Raw genomic sequence first — 22,126 nt, 5'->3', positions numbered from 1 at the left:
GATGGGAGGAAAACAGACATGTGGTGGACACGATGATCCAAGTATTTACTATTTATTAAGCAAAGTGACAGAATAGTGACTCTGTCAATATACATCTTTATTCAACTTTGAAGTGGCTGCTTAATCAAATTGTGAGCTCTGCACTGATTTATGTCGAACTGTCTTCACACCATCAGATGCTGTCAGGCGGCTGCGAATTCTCTCTGCTCATTAAACATTAAGAAAATGTTACATTTTTGTTATTATTACTTTGTTTTAGTTGAGTTTTGGTCTAGTTTATGTTTTTTCTGTCTCCTGAGTCGTTTCCTGTCCTCTGTGCAGTCTTACATCGGCTGTATCCCAATTCAGGGTCTGCAGCCTTAAAGTACGCAGCCTCAACGATCCTCAAGGGCCGCGTACTTAAAGACCGCTAAGGCCGGAAGTGCGAGGCTTGTGAAATGGGACGGTCTAGCCTCCGTTGCGCTGCCCAGGTTGCCTAGCAACCATGATACTAACAGCTGGAAACGTGTCATACAGCTTTGTTTGACAGAAATGAAGGAGAAAATCTTTTGTTCATTTGTTTGTTTCTACATGAGCTTTGATCATTCTCTGTAAGATTAAGCTCAGCTATTGGACGGCGTATATTTTAAAGTAAAGGCTTTAAAACCAAGTTAGTACAAACGTCACTAATGTCACATGACTTTGCCGACATGTGGCCAACAGGAATGTTTTAATGTTCTTCGTTATTAAACATTTGCACATAAATAAGTGACATAATATTCAGTACTTAAAGTTTACTCTTCGGCCGCCCCTCATCCGCCGTTTTTTTTTCGGCAAAATTATCCACACCCACCGCGCTATGCATTCTGGGATATGTTGGGCCACGAAGTCTACACCGCCACGTCCTTAAAATTCAGGGAGATGAAGGACGCATTTGAGGGCCGCATTTCGAGCAGCCTTTGGATTGGGACAGCCTTTGTCGCGTCGCTGTGACGTAATCGGCCTTAAAATGCGGCCTTTAAGGCTGCAGACCCTGAATTGGGATACAGCCATGTTGTCTTGTCCACGTTCTTTTAGGTTTCCTGTTTTACTTTGAAGGGTCTGCTGTTCCATGTTCAGTGTTCCCTGCTGTTCAGGTTCATTTGTGTCAGCTGTGTTTCTTCAGGTGTTCTCACTTCCCTCATTGCCCTCCTGTGTATCGTCTTCTGTCGTCCTCTGTTCAGCATCGTGTTCTTCAATTCGCAGGATTATTTTCAAGCTTCGGTTCAGGTTCATGTCATCGTTTGCTTATCAGAGTTCTTGTTATAGTTCACCTTTGCTTTTTGTGTTTCTCATGAGCCTGAATAAATGGCTCGCTTTTTAACTTTCGTCCTGTCCTTTGTGTGTCTGATTTTGGGTCCACACCTTAAACACACCGGCCATCCTGGCCATAACAGATGGTTTACTTCAGCAGCTGTTGGATCATATATGGTTTATAAAACATGGACACTTTCTCCAGTTCTTTGAGTCTCACCGTTAGTGTTTTGTCCACTCCAGTTCTGTGTTTTCTGATTTCTAAGTGATTATATTTGCTGTATCAAATCTAACACTAGTTCTTTACTAATTTGGGGTCGCTGATGTCATAAATAACACCCGTTGCAGATGTGACACACGTAAACACGATCGCGAAGCTTTCATCTGCGAATGCTTCACTTATTTTGGTTTGAAACCAGAAAACCAAGACGACCTGTGACACCTGATTCAGTGTGTTGGGCGTGTGTGGATAACTTGATGGTGATGTTTTGCCTCCAGATGCACATTATTCTGGTGATGAAGACTTTGAAGATCCATCCCCTTGGAGCTCATCAGTTACTCACTTAGCCAGAGTTAAATGACTGAGTATGAGATCTGCCAGAGGAAGCAGCTGTCGGCTCAGTGAGAGTAACCTCCTGCCTCCAGGAGCCAAATTTGCTTTTTACAGGCATCACAAGACCGATCTTAATCCAGTGTTTGAAATGCACGATGACCTTGTGTGTGTTGTTGTTGTTGAAGGTCTTTGGGGTGCGCTGGGCTGTGAGAGTGATGCAGATGAGTGGAAACTGTTCGCTGACAGCTCAGAAGCCTAAAATATGTGCTGCTGCAGTGACTATGAAACTATGCAAACTAGAACAATACACAATACACGCTGATGGAGCGTTCACACGACTGAATACATTTACTGGCATTTTTAAACTCAGCGTAATTGAATTTGGACATGTCGGATATTCTATTAGGGAACTTAATTTTTTTAAATGCAGAGTGATGAATTAGTTATAACACTGATGCTCCAATGAGTGCATCAGGAACAACTCTGGGTTTGGTATACTGCCTAAGGAAACTTAGACTAAAGCAGCCAGGAATTGAACCTGCAACCTTCCAATTAGATGATTTGCTCAGCCTCCCCTAATTGGACTATTAATCAGGCAAAGAAAATCCTTAAATCTCAAACTAGAGCACAGGTTTCTGTTAATGCAGTAAAGCACACGGAAAACCGAAGCACTGGATTAAAAGTGTCCAAAAGTACAGACCAGAGGTCCAGTTACTGCAGCTGGGGGACTGGCTCGCTTTTTGGAGCCTCATGTGGACACTAGAGGAACTGCAGTTTATGAAGCTTCAGTTTATGAAGCCTCAAGGCGCTTCATATGAAGCGCCTTGAGGCGACTTTTGTTGTGATTTGGCGCTATATAAATAAAATTGAATTGAATTGAATTGTTTCGGGCCCACGCATCGATGCTTTTACTCACGGCACACCGATCACGTTTACTGTTGTTCACAGTCCACCCTCACGTGAAGCCAGCATCTTCACTACGATTCCGTCTGTTTTCAGAGTTTTGGACGGACGTGAGAAACAGGACAGCGTTTTAGCCTCACAGAGTATTTCTGTGCTCTGCCTCCGGCTTCTTTGGACATCTTGGACTTGAGAAACAATCATCAGAAAGATGAGAAAAGAAACAGAGATGTCATCTTAATCATGTTCATATGTCCTCACAGACAGAGAGGCGGACAGACGAGCCCCCCAGAGTCCAGGGGGGTTGGAATGAGCTGTGGCTAACCGCTGGTTTCTTCCATCCCGACCACTGTGCAAGTTCCCACCATGCCCTGTTCACACACATCACACGATCACAGGAACAACAAAAATCTGTCTGAATATAAAAAGTTAGACTTTATCACTTCATACCTGCAGAAATTCATAAACAGATTTTTCTTCTACTGTTTCATCTTTTTTAAAAGGATTTCTTTGAAGTTAAAAACATTTCCTGGAGTCATCATGTCAGCACCATCATATGGAAGAAGCTCCCTCTAACAGATCTTCATTTACACTGATCCATAAATCTGTTCATAATAACGTTAAAGACATCGATGATACAGAGATGAATAAAACTTAATGTTGACTCATAGGTTGTGGGAAGAGATCATTTTATTCTTAGCATTAGAAATATTATATTTGGTGGCTTTTACGAGTCCCACACTGACAAACTGAAATGTCTAAACCACGGATGAGGCTCATTCAGCCCAATTTGACCTTAAACTCCACTTTTCTGTCTCAGATATCGTGATAGAAGAAAAAAAAGTGAAATCCCAACAATACATCTCAGTTCTTCGATATGATAAAGAAATACTGTTGCAGTAAATGGATGAAATCTGTCAGCCTGATGTTTCTGGATTAAATGTTAAAAAATAAATGTGCAAAATTCCTGAAAAATGGTTCAAATTCCCAGATTCTCCTTAAATAATAAAGCAAAGGAAAAAGTCTTTTCTTTTCTATGAAAACACTTTTTTTCAGAGAGTAAAAAAGAAGGAACTTTTTACACTCATTTAAATTTTTATCCATTACCTAAAAGCTTTAATGAAAATATTGAAAGTATTTTGCTACCACTTATTTTAAAATCTGTGCCCTCCCTTCCAGAGCCACGCAGTGGGCCGGGCTGGACTCTTAGCGGTCCAATTCTGGCCCTCGGGCCATAAGTTCAGAACCCCCGGGCTTGTTTTTAATGAAGGAATCTTGACTTATTCCTAACAAAACACCGTAAAGACATTAAACCTGTTTACAGACTTTACGCCACTCTCTCGTTTCATTTCTGTGACTCTGCTGCACGTATGAGTCGCCTGTTTCTAAGCAGTTTGTAATGATTTATGGTGTTTACAGGACATAACCTGTAACGCAACGATGAGCGGGCGTGACAGAGCTTTAGAAACGTCTCCCGTCATCCTGAACATTCACAGAAGGCATTCTGGGAAATGCAAGAATAGCAACCAAAGAAGTAGCGAAGGTGCCACACCTGTATTTATGTGAGAAGAGTGACACCAAGTGGCCAGATACGAGTACTACCATAACACAGTTGGATAACTACAGGTCGGTTACTTTGGTTAACTCGAACAGAGACTTGGGAGAAGTTTTCCAACAGTCAGAAGACTTTCATGTTGGAAACGTTACATTCAAAAACACACAAATCTGCTTGTTTTCATCTTTTCCCACCGTTTTCAGGCTTGCTTGAAATTTATTCTGAATGTGTGCATCTGGATGTTGGGGATCTGTAGGCCATGCTAGCTTTGCACTCACCTCTTCTTTTCGCAGGTACACTGTTATTAGGTCACACCTCATAATCTTTGAATGCAGGCGTTCCCAGTCCCATTGCCACAGGTGCACCATGGAAAGCTGAAGTACAGCAGCTCAACCAGTAAGTGTCAGACTAGAGTTACAGAGTGAGGTCACCGATTGCTGAGGTGCGTAAAAGTGACCAACCCTGGCTGACTCAGTAACTCCACACCTGCAGAACTCCTCCGGCTTCAACATCAGCACAAAATCTGTGTTTCAGGAGCTTCATGACACGAGTCGTCTTAATATTAATGGGTTAGTTTTGCAATAAACTTTGACAATTTAATGCTTCCAACATCTCTGCGACAGCATGGCTGTGACAAAGCGAGGCTCATACAGGCTTGTTTGGTGAGGAAGAACTTGCACAGTGGGAGGTCATAAACCTGCAGGCGTACCACAAACAGCCAGCGGTTGGTAATGCACCCCTCGCTGCTTTTTTAAATGTTCTAGAAATGTTGTCTCCTCGTATCGAGGGGCTGATTCATCATTATCACTTCTAATGTAGCAATAACTTCATTATGTCATTAATCACTCATTAAACTTGGACAGCATGAACATGAAGCATGAAACTGACCCCCTTTTTAAGACTTCTGTTGAATGATCTTTGATAAAAGAAAAACAGATAAAACAGCAGATCTCGTCTTGGCGTCATATTTGTTCTTTAATCTTCGATGGCTATCACACATACCGACCGACGGGATTCAACATAAAGTGTTCCAGATCTTCACAGTATTGCATTTTTGCACAGTGTTTTTTTTTTTTAAAGTTTGTTTTTTTAAAGAGTACAGAGTTCTTGAGTGAAGGCACAAACCTAGAGATTACTTCTGCAAATGAAATCCCTACGGACAAAAGTTGAGAAATCAAGAATATCAAACAGAACGCTGCTGCTAGAACAGTTTTACGCAAACAGAAAAGCTAACGTCACCTCTACCACCTTACTGCAAGAAAGGCAGAGAGTCATATTCAAACAAACAATACATCAGGTACAATACTTTTCTTTTCTTGCACACTTGAACCGCCTCTTGCACATCGATCACCCCAAACATTGCAAAACTCTTTCAAACCTGTGCACGAACCCTGCTGATTGTCCGTTATACATCCCTCTTCCCATCGAAAGACATCCAACAGTGCCAAGTGAAGCTCTCTTGGATGGTTTAGTGCAACTCTCCTTCAAATACCATTAAAATAGACCTCGCTCTGCTACAAAAGTACACATGGTAGTACAAGATAACAGTATTTTATAGGATGTTTTTGCTACATATGAAGCATGCTTTCACAGTAACACAATAGCTACATATGTAGTAGTAGTAGTGGTAGTAGTAGTAGGGCTGCTTCATGCATCTTCTTCCATTTTCCAAATACAAAACAGGAAGCAGTTCAGAGTCGAACCCAACGCCTGCACACTTCCAAGAGATCTGCTGTTGTCTGAATAAAAAAACCCCAAACTTAAAGCTAGTTAGTCATCCCTGACCGGCAGAGTAAACTGGCATCCACACAGGAAGAGGAAGTCGCCAGAAACCTCGAGAAACCTCATGAAATTCAGCAACTTGTAGGTGGAGGAACCACACGTGCACAGAGCCACTGAATGTTTACCAACGGGAGTGAAAAACCACTTATTGACTGTCACATGACCGTACAGCAGCAAATCATGAGCTACAAAGCCGTAATGTCTCCCAAGAATACCGTTATGTTTCATATCCAGAGACCTGCCAGACACCATGCAGCAAGCTTCTACCAGGATATGAACACATTACCAGATGGCAGACAGAGGATGACGTTGAACTGTTCATGATGAGGGTCTCCGATGGCCAGAGACAGATGGCAACTTACGGCAGGAAAAAGATGCTAAAAAAATGAGGCAACTTCAGCCGAGAGGACATCTGAGAAGATCCGTCCACAGCATGAGGTTAGTCATTAGTGTGGTGCTGGATGGTTTGGATCACTCCCCGATTCTAAGCTTAATGCCCATCAAAAGACGGGGTTTTTATGTCAACAACAGCAGTGCTCAGTGGTCGGTTTATCCAAACCTATCAGCATCAGGTTTCTCCAAGCGGCGAAATTCAAGAATACCGTTTCAGGGACACGAATCCAATTTTTGACCACAGGACATTAATATCAAAGATATACTCTACATTACTACCAAACGTCTCACATCTCAGTTTGATTCCAATGAAAACACAAACATATAATTGGCTTTAAATATATTCTAGTAAATCTGAAATTCAAAAAGGGTGCCTGGAAGCTCAATTCTCAAAGATCTGACAAGGTCAATCGAAAGTCAAATTCACACCGACTAACTGGAAAGAAAGAGAGAATAATAGATAATACAGATTTCATGCTGTAGCGCCTCAGCAGCAGCAGGGTAATATGCTTCCATAATTACATATTTCCAAGACGAATTTGCATGACATAATTTAGGAAATACTGAAATGTTTCCAGAACCTGCACCCTGTTAGACATAAAATGATTTGTATTTGCAAGTCATACAAAAGTCCTGTCAAGTTATAGTACTGTAGGACCACCACCTCCACTTGATGACATGTAACAGCTCTGTATATAAAATATCAACACCATCAACAAAACCTAAACCGACGACAGCAAAGATACAGTTTACACCAAACACTGCCTTTTTTACATTTACATTCTAACATTAGATGAGTGCAGAAATGTAAACGGATCGAGGAATGATTCTGTTAAACAAGCCGTGGTGAGTCGTTAAGAATACTGCAAATGGACTGTACGCATTCACGGCACTGTTAAGTCACTTTGGATGAAAGCGCTGACGCGACGTCATTCGTGTGTGATTGGAGAATCTCCACCCGTTTAGACGTGAAGGAGCGCGAGCTAAAGCCCGAAACGTCGGGACTTGAAGCACGGCGTCGCTTCACTGTGAGCTATAAATTAACTCATACATTCGTTAAGTGTGTGGCGTCCTCCAGACCTGGGCCAAAGCGCTCCTTCATGTACCTGGACAGCTATATTCAAAAAAGCAAGCCTCTCCAAAAGCATCTGCACTTGTTGGGGACTATTTTCAACCGTCTCCACTAAAGGGCGTCGGCTACGCCAACAAGCCTTCGGGTCTTTTTTCAGTTCAGATTGTCTGAAATGGGACAAACCGTCCAAAAAGTTGTGCTGTTTTGGTTTCTCTAAGTTCGCCACACCACTGATGAAATCCTGCTTTGGCAGCAGGTCGGTGAGTTTCTCACCGATGGATAGCATGACAGCTCCTTAGAAGTGAAGTTAAAACATCTTAGCAATGGGCGTCATCGTCTAGGACATGTGACATCATCTACAGACGTCGCAGTGATGACTCAGGACACGATATCGAGGTCCCGCATTTTGCCCTGCCCTCGGTGTTATGATAAGAGACATGCAACCGAGCAGCTACAGATCATTTTACTCCAACAAGTGTCCACACCCAAAGTCCAGTGGGGTGGAGTCGAGATGGTGGCGGCAGCGTGTCAGCACCACATCAAACCCACCGCTAAAACATCATCGCCCATTTCTGCAACATTTCGTCCTTATTTGAGTAGTGTAGAAGGAAGCGGTTTCCTCCATGTTTACTTATCACCTGTTGTCATCTTTCCTCGCTATGCATCAAAAGCAGATCGATCTTCCAAGGAAACTCCTCTCAGCTACATGCTGAACAGATCTGACCCGGGTCTGGCATCATCGAACTTGTGCCTGTGCTTTAAAAACCAAATCAGTGCTGACAAGGAGGCGTTACTGAAAATCAACTTCACTCAGAGCGTGTCCGAGGCTGGTGCCGAAAACCGCAGAAAGAAAGACGTTGTATGCGCAATAAAGGACAGTTCAAGCACAACCCAGTCGTGTGTGTGGGTCCTGTGTTACAGGAGCATCCTAATGGCTCAAACCACCTCAGCCGATTCCTCTTCGTACAAACTAAACTGGTGGTCATCAACAGCTTACTGCAATCAACCACATCACCCTCAGTCTTATTATCACTATACTCGGGAATGGGATTCTCAGATATACATTTTCCCAGATACGTTCACTGAAGAATCACCTCATTATGCTGGTGAAGAGGGCTGTGTGCCTGTGTGATCCTGGGAACATCACTGTTTGAGAAAAAAACCCTGCTAGAGTTTTCCAAGGCGAACAGGTCCCGGGTGTGTTTGGTTTTCTTTTCTGAGTAACCTCAATAAAAACTGACAACTAGAAGTGATAAACGTTGCCCAGAAGCTATCAAAGCCAAACCAGGGGTAATGGTGATGGGTGGAGCCCAAAAGAGCTGGAGTTGGGTATCACCTGAAATAGCCACGACTACAATGGCACCGAATTTGGTTCCATCAAGCAAAGAAAAAGGACTGTGGCTATGCAAACCCTTTACATACCAGGATCCTCCCTTGGAGAGGAATAGCCCAGACTATGAGCGGAAAAGGATTTAAACCAGACCTTTAAAGCAGCCTTGAAACATGGAACCAGTTGGGCACAGCCCAAAACAGTCAATGCTAGAAAGGATAGACAGTAGAGTTGGGTGCACCATGCAAAGGCAAGGACCCAGGATTTCTCTTGGAATAGTAAGAATTTAGCTCCTTGTACCTCCTCCTTCAGCAGAAAGCCAAAGTTTCACTCGTGACGGGTTGTTAAGATGTGACTGAACAATAACAGACTAAACAAATCTTAAACTATCGAGATGGTCCCGGGTGATGATTTGGCTTAGAAAGCACAGGCAGAGACACGATAACTTGACTGATCAGGAGTTTTTGAGCGAACCAGGCCAGGATGTGAAGGTCTGACCAGAGGAGAGGACGTGTCATCAGGCGTCAAATTCAAATTCTGTGATCAGACGGGCATTAAATCATAAATCAACAGACGAATAGAAAGCACACCTTTGTACCTGAAGATAAAATGAACCATTATACTTAACAGACAGAATTCAGTTCTATGTTTCAATATCGAAGGTTTACCCAGTCATACATCCAAAGGAAAAAGAACCAAGTGTAACAGTTTACACTTCCACTCCAGTTTAATAATCTATGGAAAAGTACCAAAATTACAGCAATGAATTAAAAGTGGAATGTGTCTGATGCAAAGAGCTCATGGAGTCATATTTGTTATTGCTTTATGTTGTAAACCCTGTTCGGAGGAAGCAGCCATGATAATCTGTTATCATCTTCAGAATTATTTTATCCAATAGATTTTATGTAAAAGCTGGATGCACTGGGTCAAAAACCAAGTAAGCAGAACCTTTAATGGTGGCATAGCCTTCTTCTTGTCATCAGACTCCGCCCCCTGCTGGCCATTAGAAAGAATGCAGGTTTAAGGCACTTCCACACTGGCACCACTTCTCAGACCTGGAAGCTACGTCCATCTTTTATATATAGTTTTCCCTCCATTATTATTAGAGACCACGGGTCATTTATGGAGTTTTCAGGAGGAGAAGCACTAAAGTATAAATAATTAAATATTTTTAAATAATCTGCCAGATACAAAAAATCCTTTTTAAAATCATTTTAGAAAATTTGGCCTAAATTTGCAATGACAAAAATATTCATGCCAAATTTATTACTGTTTAGTATTTGAATACTTAACTTTTGGACTCCTGGGAGTCAGACTAACAAATCCAGCTTTAAGATGAGAAGTGGTGTAAAAGAAGTCTGATGTTGATGGGAGCTACTTTTCCATAGGTTAACGTACTGGAATGAAGTCACCGTGTGATAAAGTCTTGCCCCCTGACACCCCTCCCTCTGGTCTTTCTCTGCTGGTCTAGTCCTCGTACCCAGTGGACCGGCGCCGCTGATGGTTCCAGATGTCGTCTCTGTGTTCAGGCCGGCAGAACAGCCGGGATGACTGAGCTAGGCGCTCCCGGTGTTCCCGCTCCCGATCTCGGTCTCCGCCTGGTTTGGAGAACGGAGGACGTCCGCCGAACTGGGACGAGGACTGAGTTCTGCTGTCAGCGAGACCAGACGAGGACAGCTGACCTCCTGCTGACCTGGAGACGAAACTCAGACATGAACGAATAAACAAACAAGAGAAGGAAGCTGTCATTTTAACTTCATATGATGGAAACATTCACACCTCAATTACAATTTTACACAGTATGAGCGGGTAGCCAGTCACACTGATGATAAACCAGAACTGTCCCTGGTTGGTGTCCAGCCTGGAGACCATCAGCACCTCAAATGCTGCCTTTTCACCTGCATCACTGATGATCTCTTTAAGCTCAACAAATCCTTATGAGTTTGACACGAAACAAGAAAGAAAAATGCACCAAACATCCTTTTATGTTCAGCAACTTTACATCGAAGACACAAGAGTAACCCGATCAGGTAAGACATGAAAACTTTCAAAAATGACAAACTTCCATCCAACTGCAAAAACAGACAGAACCTGCTGTGCAACATTAGTCGGTTTTTACGGACACGCTGGACCGAACAGCTGGTCTCACACGATGAACAAAGTTCAACAAGAACCTTTGAAGATGAACAGCATCTGACCTGAGCGCACACAGAGAGAGTGTGGTAATCCCTCTGCAGTCACTGAGCGAAAGCACAAAGCATCCCATGTGGAGCCATGAATTAAACATGAGAACACCACAGAGAAACCCGACAGATGACACGAGAAAGCTCCTGGATGATTTTGACTTTGATTTAGACCAACAGCAGCAGATTACCTGCTCTGTTAGAGGCCAGTTCCTGCTGAGCAACAAACCTTTTTACACCTACACCCCATCGGTTATTGACGACTTTCCTCCCTCTCAGCTCAAATTCAAATGATTTGCAATAAAAAGCCAAGAGGAAAAGGAAACAGCTGCTGTAATGCTGCACTTTCAGAGGAACACATATGAATTCAAATCTACTTTATTTATATAGCACAAATTCACAACAACAGTCACCTGAGGGCACTTTATGATGTAATTATACAGAGAAAACCACAACAATCAGACAAACCTGTATGAGAAAACACTTGGTGACAGTGGGAAGGAAAAACTCTTTTTTTTAACAGGAAGAAACCTCCAGTAGAACCAGGCTCAGAGAAGGGCGGCCAGAGTTTAATACGATTTTAAATCCTACATTTCTTAGCAGTATTTAATAATATAAGTATAAGGTTCAACCTGTTTGTGTCCAGTTAACACTTTAATATTTCTCCTTGATTTCAGTCTGAAAATTCGCTAATACTGTTTATTTAAAGTAACGATGGACTCACCTGCTCTTAGTTATTCTGTGAGGGCCGTTATCAGTTTTCTGCTGGTGCTGCTGAGGTGATAAAAATCACAAGAATCAGGCCTTCATCAGAGCAATAACCCACCACAGTAAAACATCATAACTGGAAAAGTCAGGATTAATTCAGTCTGTCAGTGTAAAAGTTATTTAAAAGCAGCTGAAAAAAAACAAACATAAAATGACATAAAGAAACACAAAGACTTACAAAACAACTAGAATAAATAAATGAATGAATAAAAACAACCAAAGACAGTACCTTGTAGTGGTTGCACTGTGGCGGACTACCGTTGACCTGGTAATACTCCACCAGCCTCTCGGCCAGAGCGATACGTCTCAGCAGATTCTCGATGAAATGCTGGATTCGAACTTTGCCGCACGTCTCCTGGCGAACCGCTGCCTCCAGAAACTTCTGGATGGTTAACACTTCCCTGCAAAGCAAAAATCACCCAATTCATAACTTAAATATACCATTCACCCCCAGCTATGCAAGAGAGGCAAAAGGGAAATAACAGGCTGCACCTTCAGATCCTGTCCATGAATCTGATAAGCAGGATCAGAGACAAGGAGCAACCCTGGAGTCCAGCACCATCCACCTGGCACATCCTCCAGACCAGCGGTCCCCAACCTTTTTTGCGCCATGGACCGTTTTATGGTCGACAATATTTTAACGGACCGGCGTTTAAGGTGTCGCGCATAAATACAACAAAATAAAACCAGTACTGGTACCAAAAAAAGGAAGATTTATTCTTAACAAACAAAAAAATAAATCCCTGAAAACATAAATTTCACCCCCGAACCTCAACTCTCGCGGCCCAGTACCAAACGACTCCGGTCCGTGGCCCGGGGGTTGGGGACCGCTGCTCCAGACCACATCAGTGAGATCCTGCCCGCCTCACCTCTCTCGCCGCTCCAGCTCATTCTCTGAGGCATTGAGCTGCTCCCTCAACGCGGCAATAACCATCACAGCCACATCCACCTGTCGGCTAAGCGACCTCTCCTTGTCTGCAACTTCCTGCCTCTCCTGGGCCAGATGCTGTGAGTGAGCACGCTCACACAGGAGCTCCGTGTCGGTATGAGCCAGCTCGGTGCTCACCCTGGCCAGCCGGCGCTGCATGGTGCTATCGGCCGCCCTCAGAATGCTGGCCAGCCGCTGCCGCACTGCAGCCGAGGCTGCTGCCGTCTCCAAACCGGAGTAGGAGTTGTGCTCTGGTAGGTGCAAACAAGACGAGACGTTACTGCAAAAAACAGATGTATTCTGATACTGCAACACTCTGCTCCAGAAACCCACCAGTCAGATCCAGATCCAGGTCCAGATCTGGGTCCGGTGGAGGGCCAAGTGGGGGGAACAGTATGTGATGGTGGTTGATGTGGTGATGGTCTGACTTTTTTGAGGAAGTTTTCAAATCCTCCTCATTTCTGCTTCCACTTCTCTCTTCACCCTCATCGTCCTCATCCTCCTCGTCTTCTTCCACATCTTCGTCTTCTGTCCCCACATCGATTTCCTCGTCCTCCTCCTCCTCCGCCTGCGTCCCTACCCCAACGCTCTGGGTGCGCCTCCTCGCAGACCCATATGAGTGGAGGTATCCGCTGTCTCTGCTGTCGCTGAGAGAGCGGACATGAGGTGGCCTCCCTGTACTTTGCTGCCCCCTACGCGTCGGGAGGCTCATGTCGTGCCACGGGATAGCTGCCGTCAGCGGGTCGGGGAGCTTCCCGGTAATGCTGAACCCTTCAGTGACCATGTCTGGTGAGCGATACGAGTGGCGGTACTCGAGGTGAGCGCGGAGGGAAGCCAAACTGTGGAAACGCTCTTGCTCGCCACAGCGGGGACAGCGGAAGGGGAGGTCACAGGGAGTGACAGTGTCCACAATCGCGCCGCAGGCCTGGCCGTTCCTCTCTAAAAGGAAGGATCCAGAACCTCGGGAACACAACTTCTGCTGCATCACCTTACACCTGAGAAGTACGGAGGGGATTAGTGCTGAAAGACTGAAGACCCTAATTTACTGACTACAAAAGCTGCATTAGCTCAAACACCCACTCCATAGACTCCCAGGTTAGAATGTCCAACTTTACAGCAGACACAAACTTGGTAACCTTTAGGATGTCTAGAGATAACCCTGCCTGACCTCATCTGTCCATCACCACTGCAGACAACAAGGGGCTCAGATCAGACCCCTGATGTAAACCCACCTGTCAGCCCTTCACACACCCCACCTCATACATATCCTGCACCACCTTCACATACTTGACAGTCTAGCATATGGTTTCTGTAGATCCACAAAGACACAGTGCAACATCACATCCTCGTTTCAATACATTTATTTAATTTATTTAAATGTACATTGCATTTCTTTTTACAATAAAAAGACAAAAAAGATTATTATGGGCGATGAAAGCCTCATTTTACACAGCTTATTTGTTTTGTTTTGGGGGTTTTAAACACATATACATAGTCATGTACACCTGGGCTAATGTTAAGTTTCTGTTACCTTGGAGGATTATTGTGTTTATAGTTAATATAGACCGAAAATATGTGATTTTAAGTGAGCTCGGACCGGCTGAGCACAAACGGAGAGGACTTCCCCCTCGGTTCCCCCTCAGAGTCCGTTTGATCCCGAGTCTGAACAACAGGTACCTGTCGTTATCACAAAGCTGCACCGTTAGCTTTACCTGGCTGCAGCTGCTAGCCTAGCCTAGCCAAGCGGGTTAGCAGAGACCGAAACAATCGCTGAATCACGGCGGAAGGATTTAAACTCTCTTACCGCGCGCAGCTTTAACGGCTGCCTTCAGATGACACTCCCAGATGACCCGTTACTGTCTGAAGGAGTCCGCTCGCAGCCCGACGCAAACAGCAGCCTGCATGATGTCATTCATTCAGGACACATAGGACCAGACAGCAAGCTAGCAGCGCCGCTGACCAGCCACATCCGGGAAAACGTTTCAAAATAAGATCAAATGCGTCACTTCCGTCCAGGGTGCCGGCGAAACTGTTGGTTTTGTTCATTTATTTATATTCAAGGTTTTTATTCTTTCTTTTTTTTTTCGTTTTAAACGTATTTATTAGAATTTTTCCTCTTTTTTTTACTTTTACTGCTGTCATATGACTGCTCAGGAAAAACCTGAAAGCTGGGATGGCGATGCATCACCACCAACGATGAGACTGACTGTGAAAACTAGTGCAGTAATCGGTGCATGAACAACTGAGGAACTTTTTCCAGCAAGTTGTAAGACTGTTGAACTCTGGCACTGCTCTGGAGCCTCTGAAATGTTCACTCTCTGCCTGAACATTTTCTTGTTTATAATAATCATAATAATAATAATAAAAGATTTTCTTATGTATACTGAATAAGACTGTAAATGTGTTTTCTGTTCTGTTGCTTTTGTGTCTTCACTCTTTTTGGTTTTCAGGTCTCGCTGGACTTGGGTGCAAATGTTCGTTTCATGTGAATACATGTGTAAGAATGACCAAAAAGAAAAAGCATTGAATCTGTCTTATTTAAAATGTTACTTATTTTTACTTTTTGTTATGTTTTATTTGTACCATTTTGAGCAATCTTTTATTTTTACAAAAATAGCTTTTTTATTATTTTATAACATTTTATATGAAGCTATTTTATTAGCTTAGTTTTGGCTACTGTAACACAATATCTTAACTTCTGGGGATAGATATCATTTTTATTTCTTTTTAGATACTTTGTTTATCTCAAAAGTGGAAAATTCCTTTGTAACAGCAGTTACTTTCAACACAACATTAAACAAACAGCTTAAAGGTACAGTGTGTAGAATTTTTCACCACTAGATGTCAGTAGATTGCAGGTTGCAATCAGCTGAATTCTGTTTTCTTACTTCTCCCAATTTAAGTGTATTATTCCAGCTATGGTGGCTGTTATAGGACAAGCAGGTTTTTGTCAGCCATAGATAAAAAACATTACCATCAGATTTTATCCCTTACCAGCCACAGCTGGCTGTATATTTCTACTACAGTTTGTTTAAGAAATACTTTTCATACAAATTACATTTGAACATATTTGAATAATATCATCACTTAGCAAAAGATCAGGAAATACAAAAATGAACAGTTTGTTGGATAATTTAATTACACACTGTTCCATGGACATTTATGGATACAGTATGCTTTTTAAAAAAAAGACAAAATAGCCAAAAAAAGTACTGACTGTACCTTAAATTAAGCTTGAAAAGCTAAACTTTTTAGATTTAAGATTAAAGTCATCCAACTTCCTCAAAACATTCAGATGTCCCCCGAGAGTAAACTTTAAAATTGTTTCATCATAAAAAACCCGACAGAGTCAAGACAAAAGAGATCTATTGTTTATTGCAATGATATCTTCCAGCGATGTGCTGTTTGTAGTAATGTACATGTAACTCAAAATGTGACTGTTTTACAGTATTGTTTGATTGCCACAGAATCAGCCACAGGAGTGTTTCCTGAACTGCACCATCATGGTTCCAGGTAGCTGCCGTTCGAACGAGTGTGCTCATTTGATTTGAATCATCAGGACTACACCAAACATCTCTCACTTTATCTACTTTATGTGATTTAAAGGAAACAAAAAGCGGTTTTAGTTTGAGTTAGTCCTCCTCATTTCCTGGTCTAATGATGGATGTTCATATTAAACTTGACCAGAGTTTTAAATAATGAGATACAATAATCCCTGTCAGTCAAAAGCTCCGGTTGCAGACTGCTATAAACACTCAGTTTGTGACAGTTTTTTCTACTCTTGGATCTGTATGATGTCAAAAAGAGGTCACCTGAGGCACAGGAGCCCCACCCCCATCTGATGTTCAAATTGAGAAGTGGGTGGTGCATATATTGCTTGAATACTGGTGCTGTGAATAATGCAAAGTTACTCCAGTCCAAGGATAGAAATATGGAGCTGGAAATGAGCAGAATAGGTTCTAATCACAACACAATCAGACTTCGGTTGAAACTACATTTGCATATTGGGGTTAAAATGCTTGAATCATGAGATCGGTTTTCCCTCTTTCTATCCCTTTTTTTCTGCTTGTTTTACTTGAGATTTAAACAGTGGGTCTTTGGCTGTGAACTGAGCCTCATCCACTAATTTAAGTTTAACAATATTAAAGGTAAACCCACATAAAGATGCCTTTTCCCAAAGCTCTCCTGTGTCTTCCTTTGTCTTCCTCCTACTGACAGTGTGCTTGATAGTTAAGTTTGGCTCCTATCTTTGTTCCTGCCAGACGTTTGTTGAAGACCTCGTCCATCTCTCGGCTCTGCTCTGGTGTGAAATAGTTCTTCCAGTCTCCAACCTCACCTTTGCAGGGACACAAACATCACAAAGTGAAACAGCTGCATTTGGATTCCACCTGAGGATTGATAAGATGTTGGCTAAGTATCACAGTATGCATTTCTCGTTTTCTAGGCTACTTTCTGGGCACCTTTCCTGAAGAAGACATTCCCCATATTGCCGTGGGAGCTGCTGGAGCTTTCCTTCATGGCTTTGAAGGTGCTCGCATCTGCGATCTGCTGCACCTGAGCCTCTGTCAGGCTGAAGCCGTAGAAGCTGGAGATCCTACGGATGTTCTCGCTCAGGTCCTACGGGAAACAGAAGAATCATTACTGCACATTACCACAAACCCCTGCGGTGTCTAACTGTTCTATGTCAAATGCAGCTTTACCTGTTTCAGCTCTTCATATGTAACGACCATGACATTGGGGTCGTCCATCTTCTTCTCCCAACCTAAGGCGTGGTCAAAGTATGACCCCCAGGGAACTACACACAAACAATGACAAAAATTTAATGACTCACAAAGTAAGAAAGATGTCCAGGTCAGAAGATGGCCCCCAAAATCGAAGCCACTCTTTCCCATGCTTAGTTAGAAATGCTTCTGTAATTCTAGTCTTCAGATTTAAAATCAAATTTTATAGATTTTTTTAATCTGAATAAATTATATATATCATATCCGAATATCTCAATTTGAGACGTGTAATTTCCAGGTCTAGGTTCAAATGAATTAATCAAAAACGATTTGAATTTATGAAGTCATATTGTCAGGGTTCTTCCCAGTATTGACGATGGCTTGATTTCCAAATCAATAATCTCATTCATTCTAATGCTTCAGAAACAGTTTTTTTCAGAAGCTCTGAAGTAATTTTTAGGACCTAAAGGTAACCAAATTATTGCTTAACCCATTCTTAACGCCTAAATTTGACCAAGATATTTTTAGCATCCAAAGCTAAACTAAATAGTTTTTATGTCTGTGAAGGTTCTCAGTCATCGTAGTCTGAGGAGCTCGGAAAGAAAAGCGTCATCCAAGAAGCTTCTTCAGTTATAAAAGCATCTGGTGGAGAGTCCCAGATTTTAAGGCCTATGGGAGTGTCCCCACGAGGGTCGTGGTCCCCAGTCGCCCACTCACATCCTGGGCCATCTGACCTCAGGAAATCACATGATAGGGTGGGGCCAGGTTTCACAATGAGCTCACCCGAAACCCTGGCTGATTGTGACCCACACCCGTTTTCACACCTTGGCTCATGTGATTAGGTAGAGGATCATCAGGGGGTCCTTTGTCCCTCTTTGGGGGGAAACTCCCACTGGGTTTAAATCTGGGACTCTCCACCATTTGACCTTAGAACTGAAGAAGCTTCTCGGATGAGAGGTGAAACGTCTTCAAGCAACTTAAAGAAGTCCAGACGCTTTTCTTTCCAAGCTCCTTGACTAAATCGTTTTTCACACCTAAAGCTGAGTAATTTTAGCAAACCAAGTACTGTCTAGTGATAAACCTGATGGAATAATCTTTGGTGTCTCAAGCTAACCAAAGCCTTTTTTTAATACACTCTTGGCAGTAACTCCTGTGCCACTCGTTGATAGTTTTCTTTACAGTCAGAAGAATTTATTTTAAATAATTTTTGCTCTTTTTAAATCCAATTTCAGAATCACAGAAACTCAGTCTTGGACCGAGTATTTCTTCTGTACTTTTTCTCTTTTAATAGACATTATAAATCTCTTACTTACAGGTTATGGTATCTGTGTTTATTATACTCTGACAAGCATCTCTCTGTGCTCAGTCCAGGCCTGATAAGCAACTAAACTAACTGTTTTATTGCAGTGCTTCATAGCAAACTCACTAAGTGGGGCCACAGCAGCTCTTTGCCCCACTTGGACCAATCCAACATTTCCACCGTGACCCTGCTGAGTCAGCACTATGTGCTGTTTGTGAGGCCACAAGTGCAGCAAAGCTCAGGATTATGAAGCCAAATCAAAGAGTGAAACAAAAGCTGGTATTTTAATGGACAAGGTTTGGACCACAGTGTGTCCAGCGTTCCTCACATTAATAAGTATTATGCTCGGTTTGTTTGCTCACCTTCTCCACTCATGAACTGGGAGTAAAAGGTGTCCCAGGACTTTGCGGATGGGAGCGCTGGGTTGCTGTTGGAGAAATGATAGAAGGAGACCATTGTGTCTTTCGGGTTTCTGAAGACCACCAGAATCTGTGCAAGACAAACCACACAAATGAGATTTTATTGACCTGGAGAGAGGAGAGAAAGGATACAAGAACAGAAAGACGGGAACAACAGTTACAACTACTCTGAACATTGGCCACATTTTTCCTCAAAGCAGGGTCCATGCGTCGGTCTGTTCTTTTTCTTACAGAGTTTCCACTGTCATCAACCAAGCATCTAAATCCTGGGGTTACATTTGGAAAAGCTGCAGTTCGTTGTGGAAATGAGAGCTTGATTTTTACACAGATGCTTGTGGCAGCAGTATGCAGCTGAACGTCTCCTGCAGAGCTCGTGAAACTCACCTTAGTCTTCTTTTCGTAGAAGGAAGCAGGAATGTTGTCGGGGTGAAGGTGAGCACCCAGAAGTCTTGGAGAAGGAGCTTCTTCCACGTTCTGAGGGTGGACACAACATACCATATTTACCCAACATTTTATGACATGCACTTAGAGTCTTATTCTGGTGAAAGCAGGGAAGGCGTTGCTTGTGCAAACACTTTGGCCCAGGGTGTGGCTTTTCAGGAACCCAGTGTACCAAAGGACCGGCACCGGTCTGCAGCTTCACATTCTCTGGGTCGATTCAGTCTGCTTAAAGCAAATTTGCAGAATTTCTGCTGTAATTTGTCAGGGTTGTAATGCTACAGGGTTCGACTCACGATGAATTACTGTCTGCACGTTTGTGACTGAACAGCTGCAACACGCCCAGATGTGCCTTTTCTTTCAAACAGGAAGTGAAAAAGCACCTTCAGGGAATCACATCTGCTCCTCAGTGAGCCAATCAGCTGCTTTTCCCAGAGTCAAACCACAAAAATGCTGAACTCTGTTGACTTTGTTGACTGCTATAATCTTATGTACAGCACTTTGTGATTCTGTCTTGAAAGGTGCTACATAAATACAAATTTTCTTTTATTTTTTTTCATTTTTGAAGTATCTTTGATTTATTTCCAGCTAAACCGAATTTAAGTTTTGGAAAATTACGAGGAAAATGCTGTGAATCCAAACAGGAACAAACAAAGCAGCTGCTTCACATGATTACGTCACACCTGGAAGTGATTTCAGCTGCAGTCAAGCTGTAAACACAAACGTTTAAACGTAGTTTCAGGATTTATTCTTTTAAAATATTCACTACACAAACTGTTTGATTACAGTTAAGTTTGCGTGCTTGAATCCAACCTTTCACCTAATATGACTTCATACAAATATATTAGTTCTTCTACTTTAGGCAGGCACGTGTGATCTAACTGTACTTTTTAACTTGCAGTTATTAAACACAGGTTTTACTGGTTTTTCTTCCTCAGGCGACTCTGGGATCAAATCAGTGCTGTCAAAAGAAACTGAGGAAAAGGCCTCCATACTCTAAACATGAACTGTGTAGGAATCAGCCTATTAAATGACTTCCACATGGGAGCAGACAAACCAACTTCCTGAAGAAAGCAAAGACTGAAAAGACATTTTGCTCTGTTTTTACATAGATGTGATCTTCATCTCGGGGTCTGATTTAAACCTTTTATCTCATAAAATGTTGAAGCAGCTCACAGACGTTCAGTGACTGAACGCTGAGGAGAAGCCTGACAGGAATCCAGATGTGGATCAGGGACCTCGTCAGTACTGTGCTGTAAAATAACATCCACACAGCTCCTCATCAATGTGTGCTCCGGGGTTCCAGTACAACGAGCCCGGCTTCTTTAATTTATTTGATGTGTTTTGGTTTAAAATTGTAACGATGAGAAAACGGACAGCCTTCTCCCGGTCACATAGAACTGAGAGAGTCCGAATAATTGCTAATCACTTTATGTTTAGATTTTTTAATTGTTAAATTGAATGAACAAGGCTCGGCCAGTAGCAGCAGCTGATGAAATATTGTCTTATTTTAGTGCATATTTTACAAACATCAGTGTTCAGACTGTTAAATTAGTAATCTGGGTTAGGGTTTTAGCCCACAGTCGGCCCAGTACGATATAAATGCAGATTATTCTGAAGCGAATCATGTAAAGCCACTGTAGTGGAGCCTAACAGTAAAAATGAGTTCACATTAAAGAAAAATGCATGAATGGAAAATGCACTTCTGTGGTTTCTGGGTTTGAATGACATCTTTATTTTCATCAGAAGGTAACGGCTATAAACTGTACTGAGAGACACGAACGCTGCAGACAGTGAATGTGCCTCCCCTGGAGCAAAGCCTTCCAGTTTCTTAAACCATGCCTGTTTATCATATAGCTAAAAGCACCACACACACAAGTGCTTCAGACGTGTCGCCGCGCCCGCGCTGTTAGATGGTATCTGTGTCTGCACAGGAGCAGGTGTGTCACGCAAACACAGAGGCGCTCTGCACGGCTCGACCTTTCACCTGTACAGCACACCTGCAGACAGGAGGCCGGCTTCTAACAATAACTGTAATAATAATGACTGATTTTTAGTGTCTCATATAGATTAGTCAAAACACACACACACACACACACACACAATTTGATTGCAGGGCAAAGACTCAGCGGTGGGAGTTTGCTTTCCGACTTCACGCCTGTAGCCGCTGTGATGATCTTCTTTATCACCCCGACCATCCAGTTGAAACCTGCACACACACACACACACACACGTGCGGTTGTGCTATCATTGCAGAGATTACACAGATATAAGGCCTATAACCCTTTCGTGCTCTCCTTGGTCGTTTCTGTGCAGATCTGTTTGCTTATATTTGCGTGACGCTGGCTTTGGTGGAGCATTAGCCAAAGAGCCGCACGCTCACTGGCTTGTCAATCATCAGCTGTTAGTCAATGAGAATATATTGGATAATCCTTTCTGACACTTCAATGACCAAAAATGTACATTTTACTAACTGAGCTAAAACCTTTTATTCAATATGACCTGAAATAAG

The 22,126-nt window shown here is 42.7% G+C and overlaps 2 protein-coding genes across 3 annotated transcripts; both read right to left on the bottom strand.

Moving 5' to 3' along the window:
- Positions 1–5,231: 5,231 nt before the first annotated feature.
- LOC121815438 (protein ZNF365-like) lies at positions 5,232–15,940 on the bottom strand. 2 transcript variants are annotated; one of them, XM_042226495.1, is made up of 6 exons: positions 14,541–15,940; positions 13,070–13,731; positions 12,678–12,987; positions 12,038–12,209; positions 11,765–11,814; positions 5,232–10,550 (listed from the first exon to the last, which is right to left on the bottom strand). In XM_042226495.1, exons 2-6 carry the CDS (start codon positions 13,719–13,721, stop codon positions 10,325–10,327), a joined length of 1,410 nt encoding a protein of 469 aa, XP_042082429.1. In that variant the 5' UTR covers positions 13,722–13,731; positions 14,541–15,940; the 3' UTR covers positions 5,232–10,324. The 2 variants fall into 2 exon arrangements, with proteins under 2 accessions (XP_042082429.1, XP_042082430.1); XM_042226496.1 differs by having other exon boundaries at positions 11,765–11,811.
- A 145-nt stretch (positions 15,941–16,085) lies between these two features.
- LOC121815439 (sulfotransferase 6B1-like) lies at positions 16,086–20,110 on the bottom strand. Its single transcript, XM_042226497.1, has 5 exons — positions 19,561–20,110; positions 19,120–19,246; positions 17,437–17,531; positions 17,197–17,353; positions 16,086–17,072 (listed from the first exon to the last, which is right to left on the bottom strand). The coding sequence occupies exons 1-5, from the start codon at positions 19,672–19,674 to the stop codon at positions 16,945–16,947; spliced, it is 621 nt and encodes a 206-aa protein (XP_042082431.1). The 5' UTR covers positions 19,675–20,110; the 3' UTR covers positions 16,086–16,944.
- Positions 20,111–22,126: the final 2,016 nt, after the last annotated feature.

This window comes from Haplochromis burtoni, unplaced genomic scaffold (assembly GCF_018398535.1).
Source record: "Haplochromis burtoni strain Fernald_Lab_line unplaced genomic scaffold, NCSU_Asbu1 Contig_214, whole genome shotgun sequence".
In the NCBI taxonomy this organism is placed as follows: domain Eukaryota; kingdom Metazoa; phylum Chordata; class Actinopteri; order Cichliformes; family Cichlidae; genus Haplochromis; species Haplochromis burtoni.
This window is presented reverse-complemented; position numbering and strand designations above follow the sequence as displayed.